The 27,903-nt window shown below is 34.7% G+C and overlaps 2 protein-coding genes across 4 annotated transcripts in view; both read right to left on the bottom strand.

The window, feature by feature from the left end:
• The window catches only part of INPP5E (inositol polyphosphate-5-phosphatase E), a 29,976-nt gene extending 18,864 nt beyond the window's left edge, over window positions 1–11,112 (bottom strand). The window contains exons 1-2 of one of the 3 annotated variants that reach the window (XM_074294090.1): window positions 10,761–11,112; window positions 805–1,899 (exon numbers count right to left, since the gene is read on the bottom strand). In XM_074294090.1, coding sequence (XP_074150191.1) covers window positions 805–1,655 — 851 coding nt within the window. In that variant the 5' untranslated portion in view covers window positions 1,656–1,899; window positions 10,761–11,112. Of the gene's footprint in view, window positions 1–804; window positions 10,204–10,234; window positions 10,255–10,760 lie in introns of those variants that run through there. The other 2 variants (XM_074294092.1, XM_074294091.1) reach the window with 2 other exon arrangements.
• Window positions 11,113–12,056: 944 nt separating this feature from the next.
• The window catches only part of SEC16A (SEC16 homolog A, endoplasmic reticulum export factor), a 50,234-nt gene continuing 34,387 nt past the window's right edge, over window positions 12,057–27,903 (bottom strand). Inside the window, 13 exon segments of the mRNA XM_074294087.1 lie at window positions 12,057–13,787; window positions 15,497–15,571; window positions 16,404–16,463; window positions 17,031–17,105; window positions 17,558–17,643; window positions 18,130–18,267; window positions 19,200–19,314; window positions 20,217–20,273; window positions 20,835–20,915; window positions 21,539–21,691; window positions 21,854–21,901; window positions 24,614–24,696; window positions 25,557–25,736. Of these exon segments, the coding sequence (XP_074150188.1) occupies window positions 13,719–13,787; window positions 15,497–15,571; window positions 16,404–16,463; window positions 17,031–17,105; window positions 17,558–17,643; window positions 18,130–18,267; window positions 19,200–19,314; window positions 20,217–20,273; window positions 20,835–20,915; window positions 21,539–21,691; window positions 21,854–21,901; window positions 24,614–24,696; window positions 25,557–25,736 (1,220 nt within the window). The 3' untranslated portion in view covers window positions 12,057–13,718.

Here is a 27,903-nt window from a genome sequence, read left to right as displayed (position 1 = left end):
GAAAAAAAAAAGGATTTAATCGAGATGTTTTTGCTTAACTATTGTAAGAGGATTCAATTTGGGAAGAATTTAGTGACTATCAAATAAAAGATAAAAGTTCGCCTCCCGACTCCTGACTCTAATCCAAAAATTTCTACTAAAAACAACATAAGAATTCTCACAATTTTTAAATCACTCCATTATAAGGTGGTATACTAATTTTAAATGCTAAATGGCCTATAGTATGTTTAATTTAACTTAGCAGTGACATATAACATACTGAAGGCATGCTGAATCCTCTCAGGCCATAAAAAGTTAGTATTAAATATTAAAGCTACATCCTGTCAAATTACAAGAAATCATTATCGCTTAAAAGCATTCTTTAATGTAAAGATAACTTGTATCCAGCCTAGAATTTTAGAATAAAACAGGGCTGTTAGCTCACATAGTCTGTATATAAAGATGAAGAATCAGTAATAGCTGTTATTTTCAAGAAACTGTGATGTCATCTGAATGGGCACACCCTCCACTGATTCAGATTACAATCTTTCTATAATTTAGTAGACTGTTTTTGAACTGCTGGAACCAAATATATATATCACTTCATTGTCAATCTAATAATAAGGTTCTATAAACTTTGTCCTTGGACCACAAATGGAAAAATTGCCATTCAGCCTATAATTTTTAGATGCTTTCTTAGAAAACAAACTGTGATAATCCAATACTCTAACCTGTTCCACCCATCTTTGGCCCGCATCTCTGTGGAGAAATAAAACTCTAGCTAACACAAAATCAATAGATGAAATTTTAAAGAAGGTCACTTACCTGCTTCTGATATCCTTTGAGTGAATGGGTGTAAGAAGGCTGAAGGAGGACTTCACAGAGGTCGTGGAACAGTTATCGCAAACCGCACTGCTTTGTAATCTACCATCACTCAGGCTACTATCTGGCCTGAGCAATTTACTCTGAGCATGATGTTTGTAATTTACATAATCTGGGTCAATTCTATTGGCTGTCCTTAGGGTTTCAGATGCTACATTCAATTCCAAAGGGGGAAGTGCTAATGGTGGCAATATTTTGGAAAATCTAGATTTATTTCCTGAAGCTGTAATCCCATCCACAAGTTCCATAGAACTACTTTTCACAGTGGAAGGATTAATTTCCAAGGAGGAAGGTGGATTTGTACTATTTCTTATGTCTTTTGGTTTAGGAATATCCTGCAAAGAGGTGCTGTGTAGGCAGTTGAGATTAAGGGAAGTATGATTGCCATCATTAGCTAATGTAGTCAAAATTGGAGGACTTGGAGTCATCTCTTTTGGGGAGCCAGAAGATGAAACTATCTCATTAGGGTCTGTCAGACTTTCGTGGCTTGTTTTAAAACGCCTTCTCCTCCAGCCTTTCTCATCTAAGGAAAATGTTCGCTCCAGCTTTGGTTTTCTGGGTGGTTTGGGGGTGATGGATTTGATCTTCATGTTAAATTTCATTTCCTCAGTCGTAAGTCTTAAGAGTCTATTGAAAGGAAACTCTGAAGTGTTCCCACAAGGCTCAGTCCTTTCAGGCAAATCATTCTTCAGCCCTTCTCCTTTTAGCATTGTGTCAGATTGTGGACTCACACAGGCTACTGATTGTTGGGAAACTGAATGCTTAGGATCCATCATCACTGGCTTGCTTGGCATCTTTTGAGAGTGTCCATACCCCTCACCAAGCTTGGGAGCTTGATCTTCCTGAGAAAACTTACCTTGTTAATTCACCACTTATTCCTTTGAATATTTTGGATATGCATTTGGGTTTAGAAAGCCCAAATATCAAAGTCAAAGACCATATGGATACCTTACTTTGGGACTTGGGATGGTATAAAATGGCCATAGTCAATTGGCGCATGGTTAGAAATCTTGAAGTCATGGAGTCACAAAGAAATTTCTGAACGGAAGGGAAATAACAAGCCATTAGAATTAATTTAAGTCATACAAATTTATGTCAAATTTCACACAAAAGATTTTTGTAATGCTACATGGGCATAGTATATAATCACTGAATGCATAGGCAATACTATGGTATTTATGTATAATTGTATTTGTAAATAGTTTTGTTAATATATATGTGAATACACATACACACACACTTACACACACACTTACACACACATTTGTAAATAAGTAAATTAAGATTCCATGTTACAATCACATTAATGAGGGCTGCCTAATCCCACCATTAAGTGATCTGGCTATATCATTTCAGGCGTTGAAGTAAAAACAGATAAAAATTCAAAAGCTAACTTTCCAAACCTGCTATCAAGTTATACTCTGCTCTGACTGCATCCGCCTAAATAGCTAGATGGCTCAGGGAATAGGTTGTTAGACTTGAAGTCAGGAAGGCCTCAGTTCAAATAATCTTTTAGACATTTACTGGGTGGCACTGAGCAAGTCACTTACCTCTCAACAGTAAAATAAGGATAACAATAGCAACCACCTCCTAGGATTGAGGACCAAATGAGATAACATGTAACTTGTTTTGCAAAGTTCCCCCCCTCCCCAGAATGGAGAGGTTTATTATGACCTAAGGATAAGTCAAACTGAAAATCTTTTTTTTTTTTTTTTTAACTTAGCTATACATTAGTTTATTTTTAAAATCTTTTTAATAAGAATTTTATTTCCCCCCGTTACAAATAAAAACAATCTTTAACATTTGTTTTTAAAACTTTGAGTTCCAAATTCACTCCCTTTTCTCTTTTCTCATTCTCTCCACTGAAAATACAAGCAATTCCATATAGATTATACATGTGTACTCATGCAAAACATTTCTATAGCAGTCATATTATAAAAGAAAAAACAAACAAAAATAAAGTAAAAACCTATGTTTCAATCTATATTCAGACACCATCAATTCTTTCTTTTATTTTTCATAAGTCCTTCAGAGTTATCGATTTAGACCACCGTATTGTTAAGAAGAATGACGTCATTCACAGCTGATCATCTTACAATATTGTTACTTTGTACACAATATATTTCACTTTGCATCAGCTCATGTAAGTCTTTCCAGGTTTTTCTGAGAGTATCCTGTTAGTCATTTTTCCCCCCAGCAAACATTTATTTTAATTTTTTTAAGCTTCAGCAGTCTTTTATTTATTCAAATACATGTATAAACAGTTTTCAACATTCATTTTTGTAAAACTTTATGTTCCAAATTTTTCTTTCAACCTCCCTTACCTTCTCCCCTCCCCAAGATAATAAGCAATCTGACATAGGTTAAATATGTGCAATACTTTTAAACATTTCATAGTTGTCATATTGGACAAGAAAAATCAGATCAAAATTGGGGGAAAAAAACCAAAGCAAACAAACAAAAAAAAAGGTGAAAATACTATGCTTTAATCCACATTCAGTCTCTATAATCTCTCTCTGGATGCAGATGGCATTTTCCATCTCAAGTCTATTGGAATTTCTTTAAATCAACTCATTTTGAAAAGTCTAGTCCATCATAGCTGATCATCACATAATCTTGTTACTGTGTTCTGTATAAAATATTCTCTTGGTTCTGCTCACTTAACTCAGCATCAATTCATGTCTTTCCAAGCTTTTCTGATGTTACTATTTCTTATATAACAATAATATTCCATTCCATTTATATTCTATTCCATTCATATACCATAATTTACTTAGCCATTCCCCAATTGATGGGCATCCACTTAATTTCCAATCCCTTGCCACTATAAAAAAAGGCTGTTATAAACATTTTTGCACATGTGGGTCTTTTCCCTCTTTTATGATCCTTTTTGGAATACAGACTCAGTAATGAAACTGCTGGATCAAAGAGTAAACAATTTTATATCCCTTTGGGCAAAATTTCAAATTGCTCTTCAGGATGGTTGAGTCAGTTCACAATTCTACCAACAATGCATTAGTGCCCCAGTTTTCCCAAATCCCCTCCAAAATGTATCATTATCTTTTCCTGTCAATCTAAGAGATGTGAAGTAGTACCTCAGAATTGTCTTGATTTGTATTTCTCTAATAAGGAGTGATTTAGAGTAATTTTTTCATATTATAGATGGGTTTAATTTCTTCATCTGAAAATTATCTGTTCATATCCTTTGACCATTTATCAAGCAGAGAATGGCCTATATTCTTATAAATTTGAGTCAATTCTCTATATATTTTAGAAATCAGACCTTTATCAGAAATACTAGATGTAAAAAAATTTTCCCCACCTTTAAGCTTCCTTTTTAATCTCGGCTACATTGGTTTTGTTTGTGCAAAACCTTTCTAATTTATTGTAATCATTATCCATTTTGCATTTCATAATGTTATCTAGTTTTTCTTTGTTTATGAATTCCTCCCTTTTCTGCAGATCTGAGAAGCAGATCATCCCTTTTCTTTATTTACAGATAGTATCACTTTTTTTTTATTAAAGCTTTTTATTTTCAAAACATATGCATAAATAATTTTTCAACATTTGACCCTTGTAAAACCTTGTGTTCTAATTCTCCTCCTTTTCTTCTCCCTGCCCCCCTTCCCCATGGCAAGTAAACGTGGTAAATATATATGTTAAATCCAATATATGCATACATATTTCTACAATTATCAAGAAAAATCAGATCAAAAAGGAAAAAAATGAGAAATAAAATAAAATGCAAGCAAACAACAACAAAAAGAGTGAAAATGCTATATTGTAATCCACACTCAGTCCCCACAGTCCTCTCTGGGTGTAGATGGCTCTCTTCAACACAAGATCATTGGAATTAGCCTAAATCATCTCATTGTTGAAAAGCCATGTGCATCAGAATTGATCATTGTATAATCTTGCTATTGCTGTGTACAATGATCTCCTTGTTCTGCTCACTTCACTTAGCAACAGTTCATGTAAGTCTCTCCAGGCCTCTCTGAAATCATCCTGCTAGTCTTTTCTTATAGAACAATAATGTTGCATAGCATTCATATACCATAATTTATTCTGCCATTCTCCAATTGATGGGCATCCACTCAGTTTCCAGTTTCTGGCCACTACAAACAAGGCTGCCACAAACATTCTTGCACATACAGGTCCCTTTCCCACCTTTAAGATCTCTTTGGGAAACAAGCTCAGTAGAAACACTTCTGGGTCAAAGGGTATGCACAGTTTGATAGCCCTTTGGGCATTGTTCTAAATTGCTTTCTAGAGTAGTTGGATCAATTCACAAACTCCACCAACAATGTATTATGTATTAGTGTTCCAATTTTCCCACATTCCCTCCAACATTTGTCATTATCATTTCCTGTCATCTTAGCCAATCTGAGAGGTATGGAATGATACCTCAGAGTTGCCTTAATTTGCATTTCTGATTAACAGTGGTTTGGAACACCTTTTCATATGACTAGAAATGGTTTCAATTTCTTCATCTGAAAATTGCCTGTTCATATCTTTTGACCATTTATCAACTGGAGAATGGCTTGAATTCTTATAAATTTGAGTCAATTCTCTATATATTTTAGGAATAAGGTCTTTATCAGAACCTTTGAATGTAAAAATATTTTCCCAATTTTTTGCTTCCTTTCTAATCTTGTCTTCATTAGTTTTGTTTGTGCAAAACCTTTTTAATTTAATATAACCAAAATTATCTATTTCGCGTTCAATAATGAATTCCAGGTTCTTCTTTGGCCACAAATTCCTTCCTTTTCCATAGATCTGAGAGGTAAACTATCCTTTATTCATCTAATTTGCTTATAATATCACTCTTTATGTCTAAATGATGATTTCATTTCAACCTTATCTTGGTATAGAATGTTAGATGTTGCTCAATGCCTCATTTCTGCCATATGATTTTCCAGTTTTCCTAAGAATTTTTGTTAAATAGTAAGTTCTTATCCTAGAAGCTGAAGTTTCTGGGTTTATCAAACCCTAGATTACTATTCATTGACTAATGTATCTCCTGAAAGCAACCTATTTCATTGATTCACTTTTCTATTTCTTAGCCAGTACCAAATGACCACTGCTTTATAATATGTCTGCTTCAGTGAGGCCACTTTTCTTTGCATTTGTTTCATTAATTCTCTTGAAATGTTTGACCTTTTGTTCTTCCAGATGAATTTTGTTATTATTTTTTAGCTCAATAAAGTAATTTTTGGCAGTTTGATTAGTATGGCACTGATTAAGTAGGTTAATTTAGGAAGAACTGTCATTGTTATTATATTAGCTCAGTCTACCTGCTGCTCATAATTTTATAGCACAATAGTCACAATCACATACCACAATTTATTCAGCCATTCCCCATTTGGTGGACATCCCTTTGAAGTCCAATTCTTTGCTCCCAGAAAAGAACTGCTATGACTATATTTATAGATCCTTTTCCTTTTTGTTTTTTTTCTCTTTGAAGATATAGAATTCGTAGTGGTATTGCTAGATCAAAGAATATGCATAGCTTTATAGCCTTTTAGACATAATTCCAAATTGTGCCAAAGAATGATTGAATTAGTTCACAACTCCACCAGCAGTATGTCTCATTCCCCCACATCTTCTCCATCATCTGCCATTTTCTTTTTCTGTCCTATTAGCTAATCTAATAGGTGTGAGGGAGTACTTCAGAAATTTTTAATTTGCAATTCTTCAATTAATAGTGAGAATATTTTTTAAAAATATGGCTATAGATAACTTTGATTACTTCATCTGAAAATTGCTCATATCTTCTGATGAATTATCAATTGGGGAATGGCTCTCATTTTTATAAATTTGACTCAGTTCTTTATATTCGAGAAATGAGCTTTTATCAGAAAAACTTGCTTGAAAATTTTTTTCAGTTATTATTGTTGTTTCCCTCCATTCTATTTCCCCATTTATTCTATTCTCTCTCTCCTTTCTCTCTCCTCCTCAAAAGTGCTTTGCTTCTAATTGTCCCCTCTCCCAATCTAATTTACCTTTTATCTCCCCTACCCCTTTTCTTATTCCCTTTCCTTTCTACTTTCCTACAGGGTAAGATACCCAATTGAATGTGTATTTTATTTCCTCTTTGGACCAATTTTGAGAGTAAGATTGACTCACTTCACTATGCCTCTCCTCTCTTCACCTCCATTGTTAAAGCTTTTTCTTGCTTCTTTTACAGGAGATAATTTACCCATTCTACCTCTTTCCCTTTCTCCCAGTACATTCCTCTCTTACCCCTTAATTTTTTTGATATTCACAGCTGTGGTTTTTGTCTGTCTGTCTCTCTATAAATATATATATACATACACACTCTTAATTGCCCTAATGAGAAAATTCTAATGAGTTACAATTCCTACATGTAGTAATATAAACAATTTAACTTTATTAAGTCCCTTATGAGTTCTCTCTACCATTTACCTTTTTATGCTTCTCTTGAGTCTTGTATTTGCAAGTCAAGTTTTCTATTCAGCTCTGGTCTTTTCATCATGAATACTTGAAAGTTCTCTATTTCACTGAATATCCATTTTTTCCCCTGAAGGATTATTACATTTAGTTTTGCTGAGTAGGTGATTCTTGGTTGTAATCCTAGCTCTTTTGCTCTCCAGAATATCTGATTCTTTCATGCAGAAACTGCTAAACTTGTGTTATTCTGATTGTGGCACCATAAAACTTGAATTGTTTCTTTGCAGCTGCTTGCAATATTTTCTCGACCTGAGAGCTCTGGAATTTGGTTATAATATTCCTGGGTGTTTTCATTTTTAAATCTCTTTCAGAAGGTAATCAGTGGCTTCTTTCCATTTCTATTTTACCCTCGGGTTCTAGGATATCAGGGCATTTTTCTTTATAATTTCTTAAAAGAGTATGTCTAGGCTTTTCTTTCTTTTCTTTTTTTTTTTTTTTTGGATCATGGCTTATATTATCTCTCCTAGATCTATTTTCCAAGTCAATTGTTTTTCCAATAAGATATTTCACATTGTCTTCTGTTTTTTTCATTCTTTAGATTTTGTTTTGTTTCTTGACTTCTTCTAAAGTTATTAGTTTTCTTTGCTCAATTCTAATTTTTAAGGTATTTTCTTCAGTAAACTTTTATACCTTCAGTCATTTTTTTGGTCTTCTTTACCAATTTGTGGACTCTGACTCTTTTTTTTTTTCATAATTTCCTTGCATCACTTTCATTTCTCTTCCCAATTTTTTCTCTACCTATTTCACTGGATAGTCAAAATCTTTTTTGAGCAACTCCATGGCTTGAGAACAATTCTTATTTTGCTTGGAGGTTTTAGATATGGGAACTTTGATTTTGCTATCTTGTTCTGTGTGTGTTTTGATCTTCCTTTTCATTATAATTTTCTATGATCACAAATTTTTTTGTTGTTGTTTGCTTTTTTCCTAATTCTATTACTTGACTTTTAACTCTTTATTAAAGTAGGGTTTCTGCTTCCAGGACAGATGGCATACTCTTCCAAGCTTTAAGGGTTTTGTGCAGTTGTTTTCAGAGATAACTTCAGAGAGACTTATAAGTTTTCAGTTCTTCCAAAGTATTTTGATAAGAAAGAGAGGTGTGTTTACCATTCTCCTAGTCTATACTTTGGAACTGTGAGAAGGGTCCCCATTCCATTGTGACCACAAGCTCTGATATGCTAGTGCTCCTTCTTGCCCTGGGATTAGTACCCAGGACTGTGACCAGATGAAGTCTAAGCAAAGCAATGGAGTCCTGCCTCATTCTTGTGACTACTTATTGTCCGTAAACTGAGTGCTCTGGAATTAGAAGCTGCTTCTGCTGATTCAGTGGCTCCCAAGGCTCATTCCTGGTTTGCTGGAGCTGGAACCAGGGTTGTGGTTCCAGCCTATGCTGTATTACTATGCTCCTTTCTCACCCTCGTGTGACTGATCTTTACTGCTCACCTTCCTGGTTGCTTTAGGCACTGGTGGGCTGAGAGGTCTGGAAGCCACCACTGCTGCCACGATTCACTGATTGTACTGAGGCAAGCTCCTGGTTTTGCTGGGTCTGGGTCTGTGCTGGCACAGCCCATGGCAGATTTTGCTCTACTCTCACCCTGGTGCAACAGACCTTTCCTGCTGATCTAAGCTGTCTTAGGCTGGAAAATTTTTGTGGGTTCTACCACTTTATAATTTGTTTAGAGTCATTGTTTAAAGATATTCCAAGGGGTTTGGGGGAGAGCTCAGGCAAGTCCCTGCCTTTACTCTGCCTCCCTTTACAAAGCTTTAAGTACCATATAAACTATTGTTATCCAATGTCAAAAACCATCTCTACACATGAAAAGTAGAATTTACACAGAAATCTGAAATCTTAACTTTCCTCTTCTTGATTATGCAAGTGACCAAAATGTCCACATCCTTTGATTCTGAGATTTTATTACTGGGGATATACCCTAAAGAAATGAACAAAAAGGCTCTACATATGCCAAAATATTTACAGCAGCACTTTTTATGGTAGTAAAGAATTGGAAACAAAGTAGTTATTCATTGTTTAGATCACAAATTGTGGTATATGAATGCAAAGGTTATCACTGTCATAAGAAACAACAAACATGAATTTGGACAAATATGGAAAAGAGTTCATGAATGTAAAACAAAGTAAAACAGAGCCAGAAAAACAGTATACACAAAAACGATACAAATGGAAATAGAAATAGAACCACTACCATAAAACTATATAGACTGGATGTTCTGAAAGATAAAGAATAAGCTTGCTATCAAAGAGATGTAAGACAGCTCCTCATTCCTTTACAGAGGACAGTGTCAATAGGTATGAAATGACATCAGATTTTTTGAATGTATTGTTTTAATGAAATTCTCTTCCTTTTCTTAAAAAAAATTCTTTTTGTATAAGAGATGGCTCTCTCTGAGAGTAATGGAAGAGAGATTCAATGGAAAACTAGGAGATCTGAAAGGAAAAAATGTCAATAACCATTTTTAAAACTTTTTCCAGAAGAGAATTCATAAAACATCAGTGGTTATACTTCAAGGCAACAGCTCCAGTTTCCCCAGCAAAATCCAATTCCTGCTCTTCAACAATTATTTCTAGCTCTTCTCCAGTTCTCTATGCAGCCCTAAGTCCAACAGCATTCTCTATCCCAGGGAACCCACACATAGAGAAGGCCAGGGACTGTGCTGAAAGGAAAGGCAGGTTTTTATTCCCCGGTCTTTGGGGGAAGTCCCTAAGGCACAGGAATATTGGGAGAGTGCGCAAGTTCTCTTAACAAAAAATAAAGCAACCCTGGATGAGACGGACAAGGATCGCGGACACTACGACCATTTAAATGCGCAAAGGAAATCTGCTGGCCATGGGTCCCCATTACCCTCCTGGGCAATCCCCCATCTCCAACTGCCCACATGTACTTACCCCGGCGGGCTGGCCGCGGTGGGGAGGGAGGGGAGCGGGGGTCATGTGGGGGAGGGGGAGAACCAGGAAGAAGCGAGGGGGCAGAAGGAAGGGACGGGCAGAGCCCAGAGACGGGGGTTGGGGAGGCCGGGCGGAGGACTAGAAAGGGAGGACTTGGGGGGTTGGGGACCCACGGATGCCAGGAAGGGAAGGTGATCCTGGGGGCGTCAGAGAGAGAGAGGGAGGGGGCCTGGCGAGGTCATGAAGCGGGGCGCGAGAGAAAAGCAGACGAGGAAGAGGAGGGAGGCGGCCGGGGATGGGCTGAGGAGGCTGGAGGGGACGGGGGGATGGGGAGCCGGAGAGGAGGAGGGCGGCGTCGCAGGACGGTCGCAGGACGAGGAGGGGGACGGGAGGTGGGGGCGGAGTGGTGAAAGGGGGCAATTGTGGAGACCTCGAGTGACTCTGGCCGGGACCCGAAGAATGTGGTGTGTCGCAGGGCACCCCTAGGCAGAATCCCCACCCAAGTTCAAGAAGGAGAAGCACTCACCTTCCCGGACCCCGCGCCGGGGCCCCGCTCCCCGGGCCGCACTCCCTGCTCAGCTCCTTAGCAACCGCGCTCCTGAGGCCGGAGAAAGGGTGGCCCTGGCGGCGGGACGGGGAAGGGGCAGCGCCCCCTGGCATTTGGAGGACCCGTTCCGCCCCGCCAAGCCTCCAGCCCCACCTAATCCGTTCCTGCCCCCGCTTAGCCACGCATCTGGCCACAAGCAGGACCCCGGGTTAAAGTTCTCGGCGCCCCTCCCCTTCCCGGCCTTTCCTTCCCAGGTGGTGGGGCCGATTTGTTTGATGCTGTATCTCAGCCCACCCGCCAAAGGAAGCCTTTCAAACTGCGCTTTCCAGGTAATGCTTTGATTGGTTAAAAACGCAACCATCCTGCCTTCCTCCGGGCGTCAGAAGGGTCCCGGGATCTGACTCCCAACTCCGAGGCTCGGGAAAAAAGTCCCGAGAACAACTCCAGATGAGTCCGAGAGGGCGAAGACAGGGCTGAAGAGGCAGTCAGCGCTCAGCCCCTGCCCAGCTCTGCTCTCCTTCAGAAGTTCCAAAGGCCCTGGAGCTCCGCATCCTAGGGGACGAGCCAGGAGCCGTCTCCTTGGCTGTAAAGGGTTCAGACTAAATTCTCTCAATGTTCCCTTGTGGCTCAAAAAGCTCCCTAAATCTATACATTTACTTTATTCTAAGAAGCAATCTGACAGTTGTGTATTTGATAATGCACTGCTCCCAAATAAGCATGAGTACACTTCATGGTTGCCTTTTGGGGTAATCTCACAAAGAATAACTAGCATTTATCAAGGTTTGCTAAGTGCTTTACTCACATTCTCATCTGATTCTCACGACCACCCTGTGAGATAGTGTTTATTCATTTTTACAGATGAGGAAACAGGTTGGGGGAGTTGTGACTAGTCTAGAGTCACACTACTAAAAATCAGGGTCCCCATTCAAAGCCAAGAATCAATCCCAAGTCTAGTACCCTGTACATTGGGCCATCTAGCTGCCTAAATGTAAAACTTGTATTACACTTCGGTACAGGGAATTTATTCCAGCTAAAACAGTATGTGGAATGTAGCCTGTGCTTATCAAAGGATTCAGATGTTTTACTATGTATCTCTCTAATGAAAAGCAATATGAAATTCCAATTTTAGTAATAACCCATAGATTGTAGTGGTCTACTTTTAAAAATTTGAGATGTGGTCAAAACTTTTTGCATGTTGCCATGGAAAACCTATTCATGCCAAGATAATCATTTCACTTAATTTAGTTTACCAAAAACGACAAAGAAAGTAAAATATGAAAGTGCTCCAGAGCGCAAAATATTTTATTTAAGAATTTACAGTGTCAAATCTAACACTTTTAGGAAAAATAGCAGCTCCCAGATCATAGGAAGCCTTCTTGAATTAAAAGGTTTTGGCAGTCTATGCGGAAAGAACAATCAGCAGCAGGGCTGACCTGTAGGAAGCCAAGGATCCAAACAAAGTTTAGAAGACCAAAGAAAATCACATTGACTGCTGATGAGAGAGTCCAGGAGTTAGAATTATGGACATTAAACAACAACAAAAATGTGTTTCCACCAGGACTTGCCTTTTTATAAGTTGAAATGAATGAATTCTAAATTTTATTGTACAACCCTGCAAAACATTTTGGAATTTAAATTTTTCTCCCCTATTTAATCCAAATGTTAGCTAGATAAAAAGAAAGGACCAGTGCTAATTCCACATTTACATCATTTCTACTTAAGAAGTTCAAATACCAAAGTAACAAATTATTCATCTTCCCCCAGCAAAACCTAAAGAAAGTATGACCTATTGATTTTATAAATATTAAATCTTTTCTCTCATTGGGCCTTTTCAGACTTAACCAATATGAATAATAATATTGAAAATATCCTAAATTAAACCTAAAAGATTTTCAAGTTCATTAGGTAGAGCTATATTTGAAGTTTAGCATATTCAATATATAAGCTACTTAAGACCTTAATAATGGAAAACTGTTTGGGGGCAGAAATAACTGAGTCCAGGATTTCACACAGGATTCTATTATGTTTAACCATTTTCAAGATGTGACCATCATAATTAACTGTGCCAATACTTTGAGAGAGAAAAAAAAAGCAACTTAACCATATTGCACTGTTAAAAAAAAAAAAAAAAAAAAAAAAAAAAAAAAAAGAAAAAGAAAATCACTTCGGAAGAATACAGCATTGACTATTATACAAAAATCTTTTTGTACTATACAATTTCTTTTACAATGAGCCTAAACACAAGCTACATACATACTAGGTAAAATCCAAATCAAATTTATTACAGTCACAGTTTTCATTTAACAATGGTTAATTTGGATCAGCTGTGGCCCCCACATCTGTATGCGCCAGTCATAGCCTAAGACACAAGTTTTATTTTTTTTTATTTTTTTGTTTTTGCTGATGCTCTCTGATAACTGAACACCTTTCACATATTGACAAAACATCACTCTTAACTTTATGTGCATTAAAATTAGTCATGGTCCTAGTAAGGCCACAGAGAATTAGGTAAAAGTGGAAACATACTTGCTACAGGAAAGGAAATGCACTTCTGTAACTAGGGCAAAAACTAACTTTGCATTCTTAAATCACTCTACTAGGTTCCAAAATTATGAGGATGAGGGAACTGCCTTTGGTTGCAGATCTGAAGTTGGTATGAGTAATAGACATCAAGTAATTATTTCCCTCTAATGCTTCATAGATTCAGCCTTTCCAACTAAGATCTTAAAAGAAAATGTGGAATTATTTTTGGCAATAATTCACACACAAACTGCAAAAAAAAAAAAAAAAAAAAACCAGAAGAAAAATCAGTATTAAATTTCTGCTATATCAATTTCAGAATAGAATAGCTATATCATGTGCAATAAATCTGAATTCTCAGTATATCAGAAGAATTTCAAGTGTTCCAATAAGCTGATCCAAAGAAAAAAAATCAGTCTACTTCAGTGTGGGGTATTTCCTCTGACCAATTCTTCCCAGTCTGGAACTTACAGTGATGGCAGATGGCTGAAATGAAATAAATTGCAGTTAAGTCACAGAATTTATTGTCCCAATTACTAAATACATAAATATATTACTAAATATACTAAAATAATTAGTATTCTTGTAATATATAATTGCAAAGCTCATGAGGGGAAAAATCAAATTAAAATGGATAAAATTAAACCATTAAAGCTCAAAAAAATTTTTTTTCTAATTAAATAGTGATATTTTATTATAGAACCACTGTAACTAATTTTGAAAATTTATAAATTGCCTATGGTGTCTAATAAAAACAATTATTTAAGTGCATTTCCATGATCAAAAGATGTAGGGCCTAATTTTCAAAAGAGGAAACACAAATTGTTCCTTATTACTAAAAAAGATGTTCAGCTTCACAAATAATTAAAGAAATGCAAATTAAAACTATTTGGTGGTACCATCAGGCTTGTCAAAATGGAAAAAATAATTAAAAGCAACAAAATCCAAGAGGAGAGGCTGTAGGGAAACAGGAATACTGAATCATTGTTCATGAAATTACAAACTCATTGTTCTATTTTGGAGAACAGTATAGCAGTACATAGTAAAAAAAAAAAAAATACCAAAGAATACTGATGGAGAGTTAGAAGGAATGAATAAAAAGGTATTATTCACTTAACCTAATTTAAAGACTTAACTGCTGAACTAGTATTCAATATTAAATTTACCAAGTCATTTAATTAAAAATTTTCTTTTCCTTTAAAATGGTTGAATTTTTTCTTTAAAAAGTTTTAATTGGCTATCAAAAAAAATAATCTGAGGATATATAATGTTTATTCAATTAATCAACATTTCAACAGCAACTAACTCCTAAAAACTATTCGAGATAGGAGAGGAAGTAGGGAGAGTATGTTCTGCAACCTAAAAGATTGCAAATTTAATAAAAATAAATGATATTTCAGGAAGATAAGCTATCAATGAATACAAGATGAATCACATAACACTTTAATTATAGGAACGAAGAAGGGAGAGAAAAATAGAGGAAGGGAAGAAGGTTTTATTAAGCATTTACTATGTACCAGGCACTGTTCTAAGCACTTTACAAACATTTTTATCTGGATCTCACAACAATCCTCACAATGGTGGTGGTGGTTGAGTCCTTTCAGTCACGTCTAACTCATCATGACCTCATTTAGGATTTTCTTGGCAAAGATATTGTGGAGTGTGGTTTGCAATTTCCTAATCCAATCCATTTTATAGATGAGAAAATTGAAAGAAACAGGGTAAAGTGAGTTGCTAAGATCACATGGGTGGTAAGTGTCTAAGGCTGGATTTGAACTCATGAAAACGAGTTTTCTTGATTCTAAACCCAGGGTTCTATCCACTGTGCCACCCAGCTGCCCACAACAATGGGAGGAAGGTGCTATTATTATTCCCATTGTACAATTGAGAAAATCAATACATATAAAAGTGAAGTGACTTGCTAAGTAACAGGGTCATACAGCTAATGTCTGAAGCTACATTTGAACTCAGGTCTTCTAACCTCCAGGCCTGGAACTTTATTGTATTATACCTAGTTGCCTCTAGATCTAGATCTTGAGAGAAGAGTTATGTCAAAAAATAAAAAATAAGATGAAAAACAGCTGGTATTTAAGATAGATGGGGTAAGGCAAAGTGGGGAGTGAAGTGCAGGAGGGTAAGAATCATTAAACATGTATATCATAAAAAACTGTGAAGATGTAAAGTATGTCACCTACTTGTGCAAATTGAGAAGGATTATAGAATGGTACTGTTCCCACTGTAGTTCCTCCTGATGATGGCATATTAGGAGGCTGTAAACCATGAATAATCCACCTCATTAACACCGTATTAAATAATATTTACTTTATCCATTTGCTCATTTGTAGAATACAGCTATCATTTTCAAAAAGATATTTCTAACTTCTATAGAGAAATGATTCAAAACTCACATGGAATAGATTTTGGGTACTTTTTGCAACTCTGTGGTTATTTAATGGCCCACAGAAAATGGTAAAATATAAATGCATCATGCATAACCAAAAGAGCTTTGAAAACCAAAATATGCACAAATTAGGAAAGCCCAGCACTAATGTATTGTTACTAAATTAGTAAGTATTCTGTTACTGTTAGTAGAGCTTTTGTCAATGTAACACATTAAAAAGGGTCTATTAACACTTTTAAATGTAAACATAAAAAGCCATGCCCAACTTTTCTAGTGATCCCAACATAAACAAAACTTAAAAGTATATAATAAACATAAAGATGAAGCATTCCTTTACTGCCTAAAAAGTATGGTCATAAATTGATAATTATTACTCTCCTCTTTTCCAATTTCATGGTTTTAATTACAGAAAATCTAGTTTGATTTCCAAAGTGCTTCTGAGTTACACCATAAACAATGAATATTTAAAAATAAGTTTTCTTTTCAGTATTTTGATATATTAATAATCAAAATCCTTAAGACCAAATTCAGCAAGGAAAACTGCATCCTTAATTTATGTTGAATACAATAATAAAGCAACAAATGTTAGAAAGTGAACATATTCAGACCCGTACCCACCAGACATTCCCCTGGGAGAAAATGGAATGAAACAACAACAAAAAAAGCTTCCACCTTAACCGAAAATTGCCAGCCACATGTACCTGATTAAAATGCTGGCTTACTTCACGTGATAATGAACTCATTGAACTACAGCGCGAAAGCTACAAAATAGCAAGAACACACACAAAACACACACAAATAAAAAAATCACCATGCATGTCACTGCCCCAAGCCATAAATTTTATTTTCAAAAATTTTATGTTGCCATTAGTCAACCAAATATCAAATTGTAAAAAGTCAGTTAGTTTAAAATTCATTTTTAAACAAGTAGTTTTATTTATTAGTAAGAAACAAATTAGAGTTGATAATAATTAGTTAGGGAGGAAAGGAATCCATTTAACCTAAGTCAGCTTCTCCCCCTTTTAAAAGCTAAACCTTAAAGCTCTTAATTTTGGAACATTTAAAGAAAAATGCTTTTAGTAAAAAAAAAAAAAAAGAAAGAAAAGAAAAATTAACACACTTGCCTTTTTTTTTGCATTTAACTGTTTTCTTGCCTTTATACTTCACAAATCATTGACATATGTATATATGTATGTGTGTGTATGTATGTATATGTATATATAATGAAAGACAAAGCTTATCAAGCATCCTATTTCAAAAACTCAACCCAAAACAAATGACTGAGAAAAAATCATTACAGTTCCATCTAAGAGAGGGAAAAATCCTACCTCTCCTGACTGATGACCATCCATATTTGAAGATGAGTTTTCAGAAGTAGGTAGCAATGTGGCAGAGTTTAACAACTAACCAGAAAGAACAGAAAAAAAGGTCAAAGCTGTTCAGGTCAAATGTTTAAATCTTTGGTATCAGACAGAACAGCAATGGATGTAGAATCAAATTTTTTTAATTCATAGAAAAAATTTTCTTCTGATAGCCTATAAAGAGAAAAACTTTTAACATGTGCCCTAAGGTCAAAACTACTTTTGTTTTATTGATACTTTTAACAGAAAATGATCCATTATAGAATGTAGTTTTAAAGGTAATTCCTTTACTAATATAACTCAGTACAGTAAAATCACTAAACTACAAAATACAAGCAAACAAAGCAAACAATTTGCAATCTTTCTATTCTCACATTGATATTAAATGAAAAAAGACAAACTTAAGCATAACTGAATTTTTCAAGAGCTCAGCAAAACATTAATTTCCTAAAGTTAACTGTGAATTTTTTTTTTTTTTCCATCTCACTGTTTACCTGTGATTCAGGAGAAGGCTCTGGATCAGGATGATATGCATCTGGTGATTGACCTTCTAGACCACTGTTTTCCAATGGCTGTTCCTCTGCATTATTTTAAGACAGAGATTATAAAACTTTAAAGAGAGAGACTTACAGATTTCTCTAAAGATTTTTTTTTTTTAGAAATTCTCTTTGTGTGTGAAAAAGAGAGACAAGAAAGAGAGAGAGAGAGAAAGAGCGAGAGCGAGAGAGAGAGAGAGAGAGAGAGAGAGAGAGAGAGAGCGCGCGCGCGCAAGATTGAGACAGAGAGATCGAGCACAAGCCGGTCATTCTTCAAAGTAAAATCTTTGGGTAAACTAATTTATAATCACTTTTTAAAATTCATGATGTTCGTTTTAATGCTAAGATCATTTTGAAAGTGATTAATTAGTTAATCTTTAAAACTTTAACAAAGTTATTTAGAGAAGCAATAGAGAATTTAATTTCTGTCACTGTTATCCTTGGGTCACGAAACCAAAAAACCCCAGAATTTAGAAAGAAGATTTGTGGTTAAGGGCAAGATTTCAGTGGGTTCATTATTGTCTGCATACCTGAATTTGGTACAAACAAGTTTGAAGGAATAGGAAGTGGTGCCAGTGGAGCAAATAAATCTGAGGGTGCAGGAACAGGTCCACTTTGTTTTGTTCCACTTGGGTTTAAAACATCAACATAACGAGCTTTTGTTCCAGCTATGAAGAAAGGAGTCCTAATTAATACCAACAAAATCAGGCATTTTGAAATATCAAAAATTCAGTGTTTATTTTATTACACAAGAAAGACAAGAATGAATTTTAAAGTTTTATGCAGTACCTTTAATATTTTGTATATTCATGTGTATCTCACTTTAGATATTATGCATATGTTTTATCTAGCTTTTCTTTTTAGAGGGGAAAAGAAATAATGAAAAGAAGACTGTCCCACTGCTTTCTATCTACATTATTTTCTGTCCTCAAGTCCTATTCTGATGCATCGCATCACAAAGGTTATCCTGATTGAAAAGTCTAGGCACTTCAGGACAGTGCAAATTCTGGCAGGTTCTACTATATTTTATAAACTTTGATTGTACCTGCTAACAGGTAGTAGCTAAGTGTCCAGCTAACTAAACTGTGAGAAGCAAATCAGTGGGCTGGTTGCAAGGTCTTAGATTTTTCTGCCACAGAAACTCTGAGGAAAGATTATGTACTAAAATACAGAGAACTGGGGACTTGTTTCAGTGCAATACTCAAATCAATGAAATGATATACACTTGAAGCTTCAAGTTTTATTTACATATTTTCTATTAATTTTTAATTTCTCTGTACCCAAATCAGGAAAATATAATATATACACTCTATAAACAACCTGGAATCAAAAGATCTATGTCCCAGTATTAGCTTTAGCTCTGATCTGGGAGATCAGATGATGTGAGTAGGGAGCTGGACAACATAACCTCTAAAGTCTGGCTTTAAATTTTCAGATTCTAAGATCCAACATATTTCCACCTAGAAAATCAATAAATGCCTTTAAAGTAAGGTAAAAAAATCATTTCACTTGTCAATAATATTTTATAAGTTCTTAGATCCAAAATATTTACATAATTAATAAAATATAAAAATAGTCTACATTCTAATTTGACAGTTACCTGCTTTTCTGGAAAACATGTTAACAGAGGCATTTGGAGGGCCACCAGGACCTGGAGGAGCAGCAACCTGAGAAAGCTTAGGAAACGATGTTGGAGGTGGAGGTGGAGGTTTGCTCTGAAAAGAAAAAGACTCAACACTTAATTTCAAGTGCAAATATAATCTAATCTGATATATAATCAAATATAATTGATAATATATTCTGATGTAATCTGATTAAAAACTGAACACCATGTAGTGAGTTTTAAGAGGTAAAGATGAAATTTTGAAATATAGCTGTAAAATATCCCTGTTGTTTGTAAAAAGCGTTTTCCCAATAGGAGTTTGGAAGAAATAGGTTTACTTCAACATCTTGCACCATATACTGTAAAAAAGTCAAAATAAGTACATGACTTGAATATTAAAGGTTACACTATAAAAATAGTTAAAAAGAAAAAGATGAGATTCATGGCTACAGCCAGAAGGGGAACTGATAACCAAAAAGGCATGATGGAGGCAAACAAACAAACAAAAAATATATTATCTCTGCTAAAAGTATAGAGAACTAATATAAGTGTATTACACTAAAAGCCATTATATCCCATGAATAAGTGATTAAAGGATATAAAGCAATAGTTCTCAAGTACTATATCAACTATTAATAACTAAATAAAAGACGGGTGTAAAATCACTATAAAGAAAGATCAATGAAAAAGTAAAATAATTCTGAGAAGTTGTCAAAAGATGGGCACAATGAAGCACTATTAGTGCAATTATGAAGTGGTTCAATCATTCTAGAAAGCAAACTGTAATTAAGAAAATAACTAATATGTCCACATCCCACTGCTAGAAACTTAACACTTCCTAGCTATGTGACCCTGGGCAAGTCACTTAACCCCAGCCTTAAAGGGGGGGGGGGGGGGGGGGGGGGAGGAGAGAAGGAAAGGCATATTGGAAAATAAAGATGATATAAAATGATATCAATAAAAACTAAAAAGGGAAAAAAGTCTATTCTCTCTCAGTTAAAGCAAATGTTTTACCTCTTCTTCTGGCTCATCTAAATTCACCCAGCGCTGTTTCTTTCCATCCCAAACAATCTGTCAAGATTTAAAATAAAATAAAATGCACAAAACGATTATAACCTTTTAATGTTCTTGGTTATTTAGTTTATTGTTAACTTGTTAAACACAGAAGACAGAACTATTCTGAGAGGATTCCATATCATTTAATAATTATTTTCTATTTGTTTTGTTGTTGTTCATTCATGTCCAACTGTTTGTGACCTTGTCAATAACCTTATGGATGATATCACATCACTGCTATCCATGGGGTTTTCTTGGCAAAGACACTGAAACGGTTTGTCATTTCCTTCCCCAGTGGATTAAAGCAAACAGAGGTTAAATGAGATGACCAAGATTACACAGTTAGCTGTTTTTAAGGCTGGATTTAAACTCAGGACTTTCTCACTAAAGCCACCTAGCCATCTCCATTTTATAATATACTTAATATCAGCTGTTGATAAAATTAAAATTTAGCTTGATTTTATAATATACTTAATATCAGCTGTTGATAAAATTAAAATTTAGCTTGATTTTAAATATATTTGTGGACAAAAACAGAAATGAGCAAATTAGTTGATCATATTTTAAAATACTTACTGATTTGTTTGTGTCATCTGGCAGATAAGCTTCTGTCTTTTTTTTCCCATGTAGCCAACGAAAAAACCAAGACTCACCACTCTACAAATTAAAAAACAAAGAAAGAAAAAGAAAAACAAGCACTTGGAAACTTTTTTCTTCAAACTACCAAGATGATGATGAAGGTATTATATCATGCCTAAGAACAACCCCATTTTATAAAGTAGGGAGATGAGGAAGAGTCAGTAGCAAGGCCAAAAATACAGAACCATGTGTACCCCAGTGTTTGTGGGGATGGGTCTGTTGAAGTAGAGACCAAGTTTCCCTGTGTCTAAGACTGTTGGTACAGTGGTTGCTAATAAACTTGAACAATCATAAGAGATCTGTCCAATCTGTGACCTACACCATTCCACCCCTCCTTGGGCAATCTGATGATCTCTAGCTTTCAGGACCTCACCATTCCAGCTCAGGACTAGAATTTGTGTGAACACCTGGTTGGCTTAACCCACCAAAACAGAGAGTTCCCAACCTCCAGGGATCTACCAGCCTCAGCTTTCCCAGTAGCAGGATTTGTAAGCATGTGCCAACAAGGCCAGAATCTGCATTCTAAATTTCAAAATATTCTCCCAAATTCCCTATTTATCTTCACATACTGAGTTCTTCACACAAGAGTTGATACTGGTTTTTTTCTAAAAGTCACATACAGAAATATCAGGTGCTTTTACCTTTTTAGTTTCCTTGGTCTCTTTTTTGACTTCTTTGGTGGATCTCTTTACTTCTGAAGCAAAAGTTGATGGGGGAGAAGGCTGCTGCCCAGCAGAGTTAGAACGTTCTCGTCCTTTATAGGATTCAGTGTTCTGACACCTTTTGGAATACTCCTATTTCAAAACATGGTGAATGCAGGGTTTATATCAGTGCTAGTTTACATACTTAACAGAGATCCTTAAAAACATTACAAAATAACAAAATGACTCAAACAGAAAAAGATAAGCTATAAACAAAGATGAAGAGCTCGTGAAAATAGCACAGATGTACTATACCATGTGTGCTGAAGACTGGGAGGTAGTTCTGGATCTTCGTCCTGGTGCCTAGTTAGATAAAGATAGCACATGCTTATTAGTAAGCAGCTAAATAATGTCTCTTTGCAAATATTAAAAGTTTTTGTGTAAATATTTAAATAAATTCTGCAGCACAATGAGAAGCAGCTTGCAACAAAAAGCATATTTGCTCTCCAGTTCTTAAGAAAATGAAATTTATTACACTTATGAATTATGTATTGATTAAGTACTAATTTTAAACAATTTTAATAAAAGTCTATGTTTAAGTTAGACTTTAAATCACCACTTTTAATTTTTTTAGGTTCTAACCTCAGACATTGATTGCTGGGTGGTCACTTAACCCTAATTGCTAATTCCACAAAATGTCTGGAGATTATGTGATTAAATATTACACAAAGTAGAATCAGAAAAGCAGCATGGATAAGAGAATTGGACTCAGGGTTAAGAAAATCAGGATTTATTTTGACATATACTAAAAATCATAGGCAAATCATCTAGCCCTTCTCAGTGCTCTAGGTAGCTCTGTTTAGTGTTTCACAACAAATTAGCCCAAGAAAAGTAGGCAATTTCTGGGGTTTTTTTTGCAAAGATAGTGTCAATAATCTCCCCTTGGCTTAGAAAAAGTCCCTTATTAGCAAGTTCTATATTTATGAAATCAAAGGACTGATTTAAAAAAAAAAAAAAAAAAAAAGGATCAAGTAAATTGATAATTAAAATTAAGTTGTAGCTTACTATACTTTTAAAAAGTGAAAATAATAAAGGAGATTATAACCCCTGGAAAGGTATTTGTCATGGCCATTAATCAAAGGTAGAGGTGTCTGTGTGTGTGTGTGTGTGTGTGTGTGCATGTACATGTGGTTTTTTTTTTTCAGATAATTAATCTTCATGAATTGAGGTATCACCCCCAAAAGATATTTCCAAAGATGTTAAATTTTCATTAAAAACTTAAATGGGGAGAAGCAAAGTATTTTTCCCCCACAAGAAACAAAATATATTTATTTCAAAATTTTTTCATTTTCAAAATCATTTTCTTAAAGTTATCAAGTTCATACCTTATAACTTATATGTGATCAAAGAAAATGCACTTAAAATTGGTCCTCATAATTTACTGCATAAATAAAATAATAAAAAAAAATATCACAAAACATCTGTGTTTTCTGTGGCTTAGGTTAATGGCATCCTAAGTGGGCACATTAAGCTATTGATTTAAAATGCAGTTATTTCAATTTGGTTTGTAAATTATCAAATTCTTCCAGATTATTTTTATTCTCATCACCCCCTATTTTGGTTATGTTGTTCATAATGAATTTCCTTCACCCAAAATCAAGCAGAAAAAATATTTCCTTTAACTATCATGTCACATACTACTACATATTTTTGCAACATTTAGAGCAGTAAGTTTCTTTTATCTTGTGTTTCTATTCTACAGAAAATGATGTTTGTTTACAATTTAAATGGATTCTACATGGCAAAATGTATAAAAAAATTTACATGGAAATTTAGATAAAACTATTTCAGTATTTTGCTAAGTCTTGGCAAAGCTTTGGCATTGTTCTTCCTCTCTTACCTTGAAAAGATAAATTAGTAGCATAATTTCTAATATAAAAAAGCAAAGTCATTAAAAAAAAACTGGCTGTTCTTCTTGGCTAATTTGTTGTAAAACACTGAAGGTATATAATATTTCTAAGAAATAGGTCTGTTTTAATAATACTGAGTGAAGTGAGCAAAATCAGAATTACAATGCACATGGTAACAGCAATGCTATTTGAATGACTCAGCTCTTCTCAACAATACAATAATCCAAGACAATTCCAAAATACTTGTGATGGAAAATTCTATTCAAATCTAGAGAAAGAACTGATGAAGTATGAAAGCACATCAAAGCATTCTTTTTTTATTTTCTTTGTTTTGGTTTTTTTTTTGGTGTGTGTGTGTACCCCCCATCCCCATTTTGATCTATTTCTTCTTTGACAACATGACTGACGTGGAAATATATTTAACAAGACTGCACAGGTATAATCTGTATCAGATTGCTTTGCTGTCTTGGGAAGGAGAAAAATTTTCAACTCATGCTCAAATAAAAAAAAAAAAAAAAAATGCTGAAAACTATTTTACATGCAACCAGAAAAAAAATACTATTTACATTAAAAGAAAAAAAATTCTGTGTGACCCTGGGCAAGTCACTTAACCCCGATTGCCTCAGGAAAAAAAAAAAAAAAAGAAAAAGAAAGAAAGAAAAAAAATTAAGTCCACATTATAGAAGTGCAGAGCAAATTTCAGAGATTTAGAACAGAAGGACAGAGATTTAGAACAGAGGACAGGAGTATGGAGATTAAGGATTATATAAATAATTATTTTAGAAGTATAAATATGAAAAGCTATGCATTTACATAAATATCCATATATATGTAAACATAAAACAATTTTATATATTTGAGTAATTTTTTTACTTAAGGTAACTGCCTTCATCTCAATATGAAAAGATCTACCCCTCTTTTATTTCTCAACTTGCATTAGTTTAGAGGCAATTTATCTTTCTTCCATTATTTGTCATTTAATTATTTCTTTTTTAAAAAATGTATATCTAGAATTGCTTCCTCATGTAAGCATTTAAAAGTTGATTTGATGCCAAACTCCTTTCTCAATTGCAGCTATTTCTCTTTGCAACTCTAGCTGAAGAAGCAGCAACAGTGACTTTCATTGGCATAAAGTTGACTATATAAAGAAATACTGATTGAGTACCATATTGGCAAATTTCCCACCAAAATCCTCTTCTCTTTGTTCTGAAATAGAGTTCCTAATGGATGATTCCGGTGGCATTCTTCCTATTATTAAAAAGATAATCATTGTAATTTTAGTATTGAAGAATTATTTAAGGAAAGCAAATACGAATTACAGTGCATAACTATGCAATAACTATGTAACCTCAAAAACATAATTAACCTAAAGGTTTATCTTAACTATTTTCAACTCTCTTAAAATACATTTGAATTGACTTTTCAAAAAAAAAAAAAATTTTTAAGCAAAAAAGTCAAATACATATCAAGGCACAAAGATGGCAGAAACTATATAAGATTTAGTTTTTAAATCCATGATACTATTTATTGTGATCTCAGGACAAAAATGATTTTATTAATCCCTTATTAATGAGTCTCAAGCAGAAATTCATCAGTTCTATCTGAAGAATGACATCCTAAAGTTACTTTTATAGGAATGTCCACTATTATTCTGCATTATAATTTAAACTATTTAAGAACACAAATCTTCTATCTTTCAGGGCAGAGTTCTTGAAGGCTAAGACTGAAGAAAATAAAAGTGGTTAATTCCTACCATGCTAGAAAGTATCCCCAAACTCAAGGAAGGACTGTCATCTGAGCACTGGCTAGTTTGGAAAGATTCACCCCTGGATGTTTGGCCACCAAGTGATGAATCTGATTTTTGACCACAGCAATTCATCAAGATGATTTCTCTATTGAGGCATGGAAGGGCTCATGAATGTACATCTTGGTATCAGCGGAGGAAATCTTCATACTGTTGAAATCACAGGGGCTTGAGAAGTAGTACTAAAGTATCTGGTGCTTAAGACTCAAGTAATTTTACGTAAACTGCTAAATTTTCATCATGCCATTTCATTTAAACTGAAAACTAAACTTAAGTTGAACACAAGTTGCTTGAGCAGACCAACCTGTGTCCTGGCTCCTAGATTCTTCTGGCAGTTGATCAGTCACCTGGAGAGACTGCCCACCTGGAGAAACATTAGGCCCTGGATACACAGCTGCATGCTCAGGACCATACTGATCTGAAAACCCAGGTACAGACACTGGTGATCCATAAACAGGGGTATGCCCAATAGGTCCAGGAGGCACTGGATAGAATGGTATATTGTCAGATTTTTCTTGATGGAAGGAAGTTGGAATACTGCCTGAATTTTCAAGGATGGTCTGAGGAGCTATATAACAAAAAGAAAAATAGTCTAGATTTTTTATTGTATCAAATTTAACTCAACGGAAGGATAGTGCATTTTGTACTAAACATATGTTACAAAATCAAGGACTTTTGTAAAGGGTCTCTGTAAAGGATCTGCTGACTCCATTTTGAGAGGAAGAGCTAATATAATAAAAATGACAATTCTACTTAATCTACTTAATAATCAGCGCCATACCAAACAAATTTCCAAGAAATTACTTTATAGAGCTAGAAAAAATAATAATAAAATTCATCTAAAAGAACAAAAGGCAAGAATTTCATGGCAATTAATAGAAAAAATAATGCAAAGGCAGGTGACCTAGCTGTATCAGTGTCAAAATCATTTGATACTGTCTAAAAAATAAAGTAGTGGATCAGTTGAATAGGGTAGGCTCACAAGACACAGTAGTCAATGACTATAATAATCTAGTGGAGAAGACTCCAACTTCTGGGATAAGAACTCATTTTTTTTGGACAAAAATTGTTGGGAAAACTGGAAAATAATATGGAAGAAATTAGGCACTTACCAAAATCTAACATTTTATACAAGATGAAGTCAAAATGGGTTCATGATTTAGACATAAAGGATGATGCTATAAGCAAAATAGGAAAACAAGGGATAGTTTACCTCTCAGATCTGTGGAGAAGAGAGGAATTTGTGGCCAAAGAACTACAGTAATTATGAAATGGAAAATGGTTAATTTTGATTACATTAAATCAAATAGGTTTTGCACAAATAAAACCAATGTAGACAAGATTAAAAAGGAAGCAGAAAACAAACAAAAAAAAAATTTATAGCCAATGTTTCTAATAAAGGTTGATTCAAATTTATAAGAATATATAAAATATTCCCCAATTGATAAATGGTCAAAGGATATGAATAGACAATTTTCAGATAAAGAAATTAAACCCATCTATAATCATATGAAAAAATGCTCTAAATTACTAATGATTAGAGAAATGCAAATTAAGACAACTCTGAGGTACTCACTTTACACCTATCAGATTAGCTAAAATGACAGGAAAAGATGATACATGTTGGAGGGAAAAACTTGGACACTATTGCATTATTGGTGGAGATGTGAACTGATCCAACTATTTTGGAAAACAATTTGGAACTATGGCCAAAGGGCTATCAAACTGGCTCTGTATCCCAAAGAAACCATAATAGAGGGAAAAGGACCCACATGTATAAAAATATTTGTAGTAACTCTTTTTATGGTAGCAAATGTGGATCGAAGCATATTTTCACCTTTCTTTTTCATGATTTTTTCCTTTTTGGTCTGATTTTTCTTGCACAAAATGACAAATTATGGAAATGTTTTTTAAAATTGCACATATTTAACCTATATCAGATTGCTTGCTGCCTTGGAGAAGGGGGAAGGGAGAGAGGGGAAAAATTTTTGGAACACAAAGTATTATAAAAATGAATATTAAAAACTACCTGAATATGTATTTGAAAAAATAAAATAACTATTGAAAGAAGAAAAAAAAAAACCAGACCCAGAAAAAGAAAGTCACTTTGCCCAATGTCACATTGCAGGTAAATGGAAGAGCCAGAGCTAGATAGTCAATTTTTTAAACTTCTAGCCCAGTAGTTTTTCTATCACATCACTATAGTAATATAGTAATGTAGACATCATTTAGATTATTATGGGTTATTTAGAAAAAAAGATAGGAATGTTAGTATATTCAAAGTTTGAGAAGAAAAAGAGACCTGTCTACAGAACATTATTCAAAGCTAATCAGATTCTAGTAGCAAAACAAAAAGTAAACAAAACTAAAAACCACCTTTATGTCCAATAATTAGAGAACATCTCAATAATGACAGTACTACTCACCAATATGAGAGAGGCAGGGGGACATAGCAGGAATGGAGAGCTATCCTCTCTGAGAGCACTGAATACAAGTTCAGGGTCTCTCAAACAAGTTAAAAATCTCAGATACTGGCCTGGCACTGACCTCACCATACTCCAGACATGTTATAAGTGGAAGTTCAAGTTATAAGTGGAAAGGCAGTCTACTCAACATATCTTCCCTATAGCCTTGGTATAGGCCTGGTCATA

Source organism: Sminthopsis crassicaudata, chromosome 2 (genome assembly GCF_048593235.1).
Source record: "Sminthopsis crassicaudata isolate SCR6 chromosome 2, ASM4859323v1, whole genome shotgun sequence".
In the NCBI taxonomy this organism is placed as follows: Eukaryota; Metazoa; Chordata; class Mammalia; order Dasyuromorphia; family Dasyuridae; genus Sminthopsis; species Sminthopsis crassicaudata.
The sequence above is the reverse complement of the archived record's forward strand: the minus strand, read 5'-3'. Positions and strand labels throughout refer to the sequence as shown.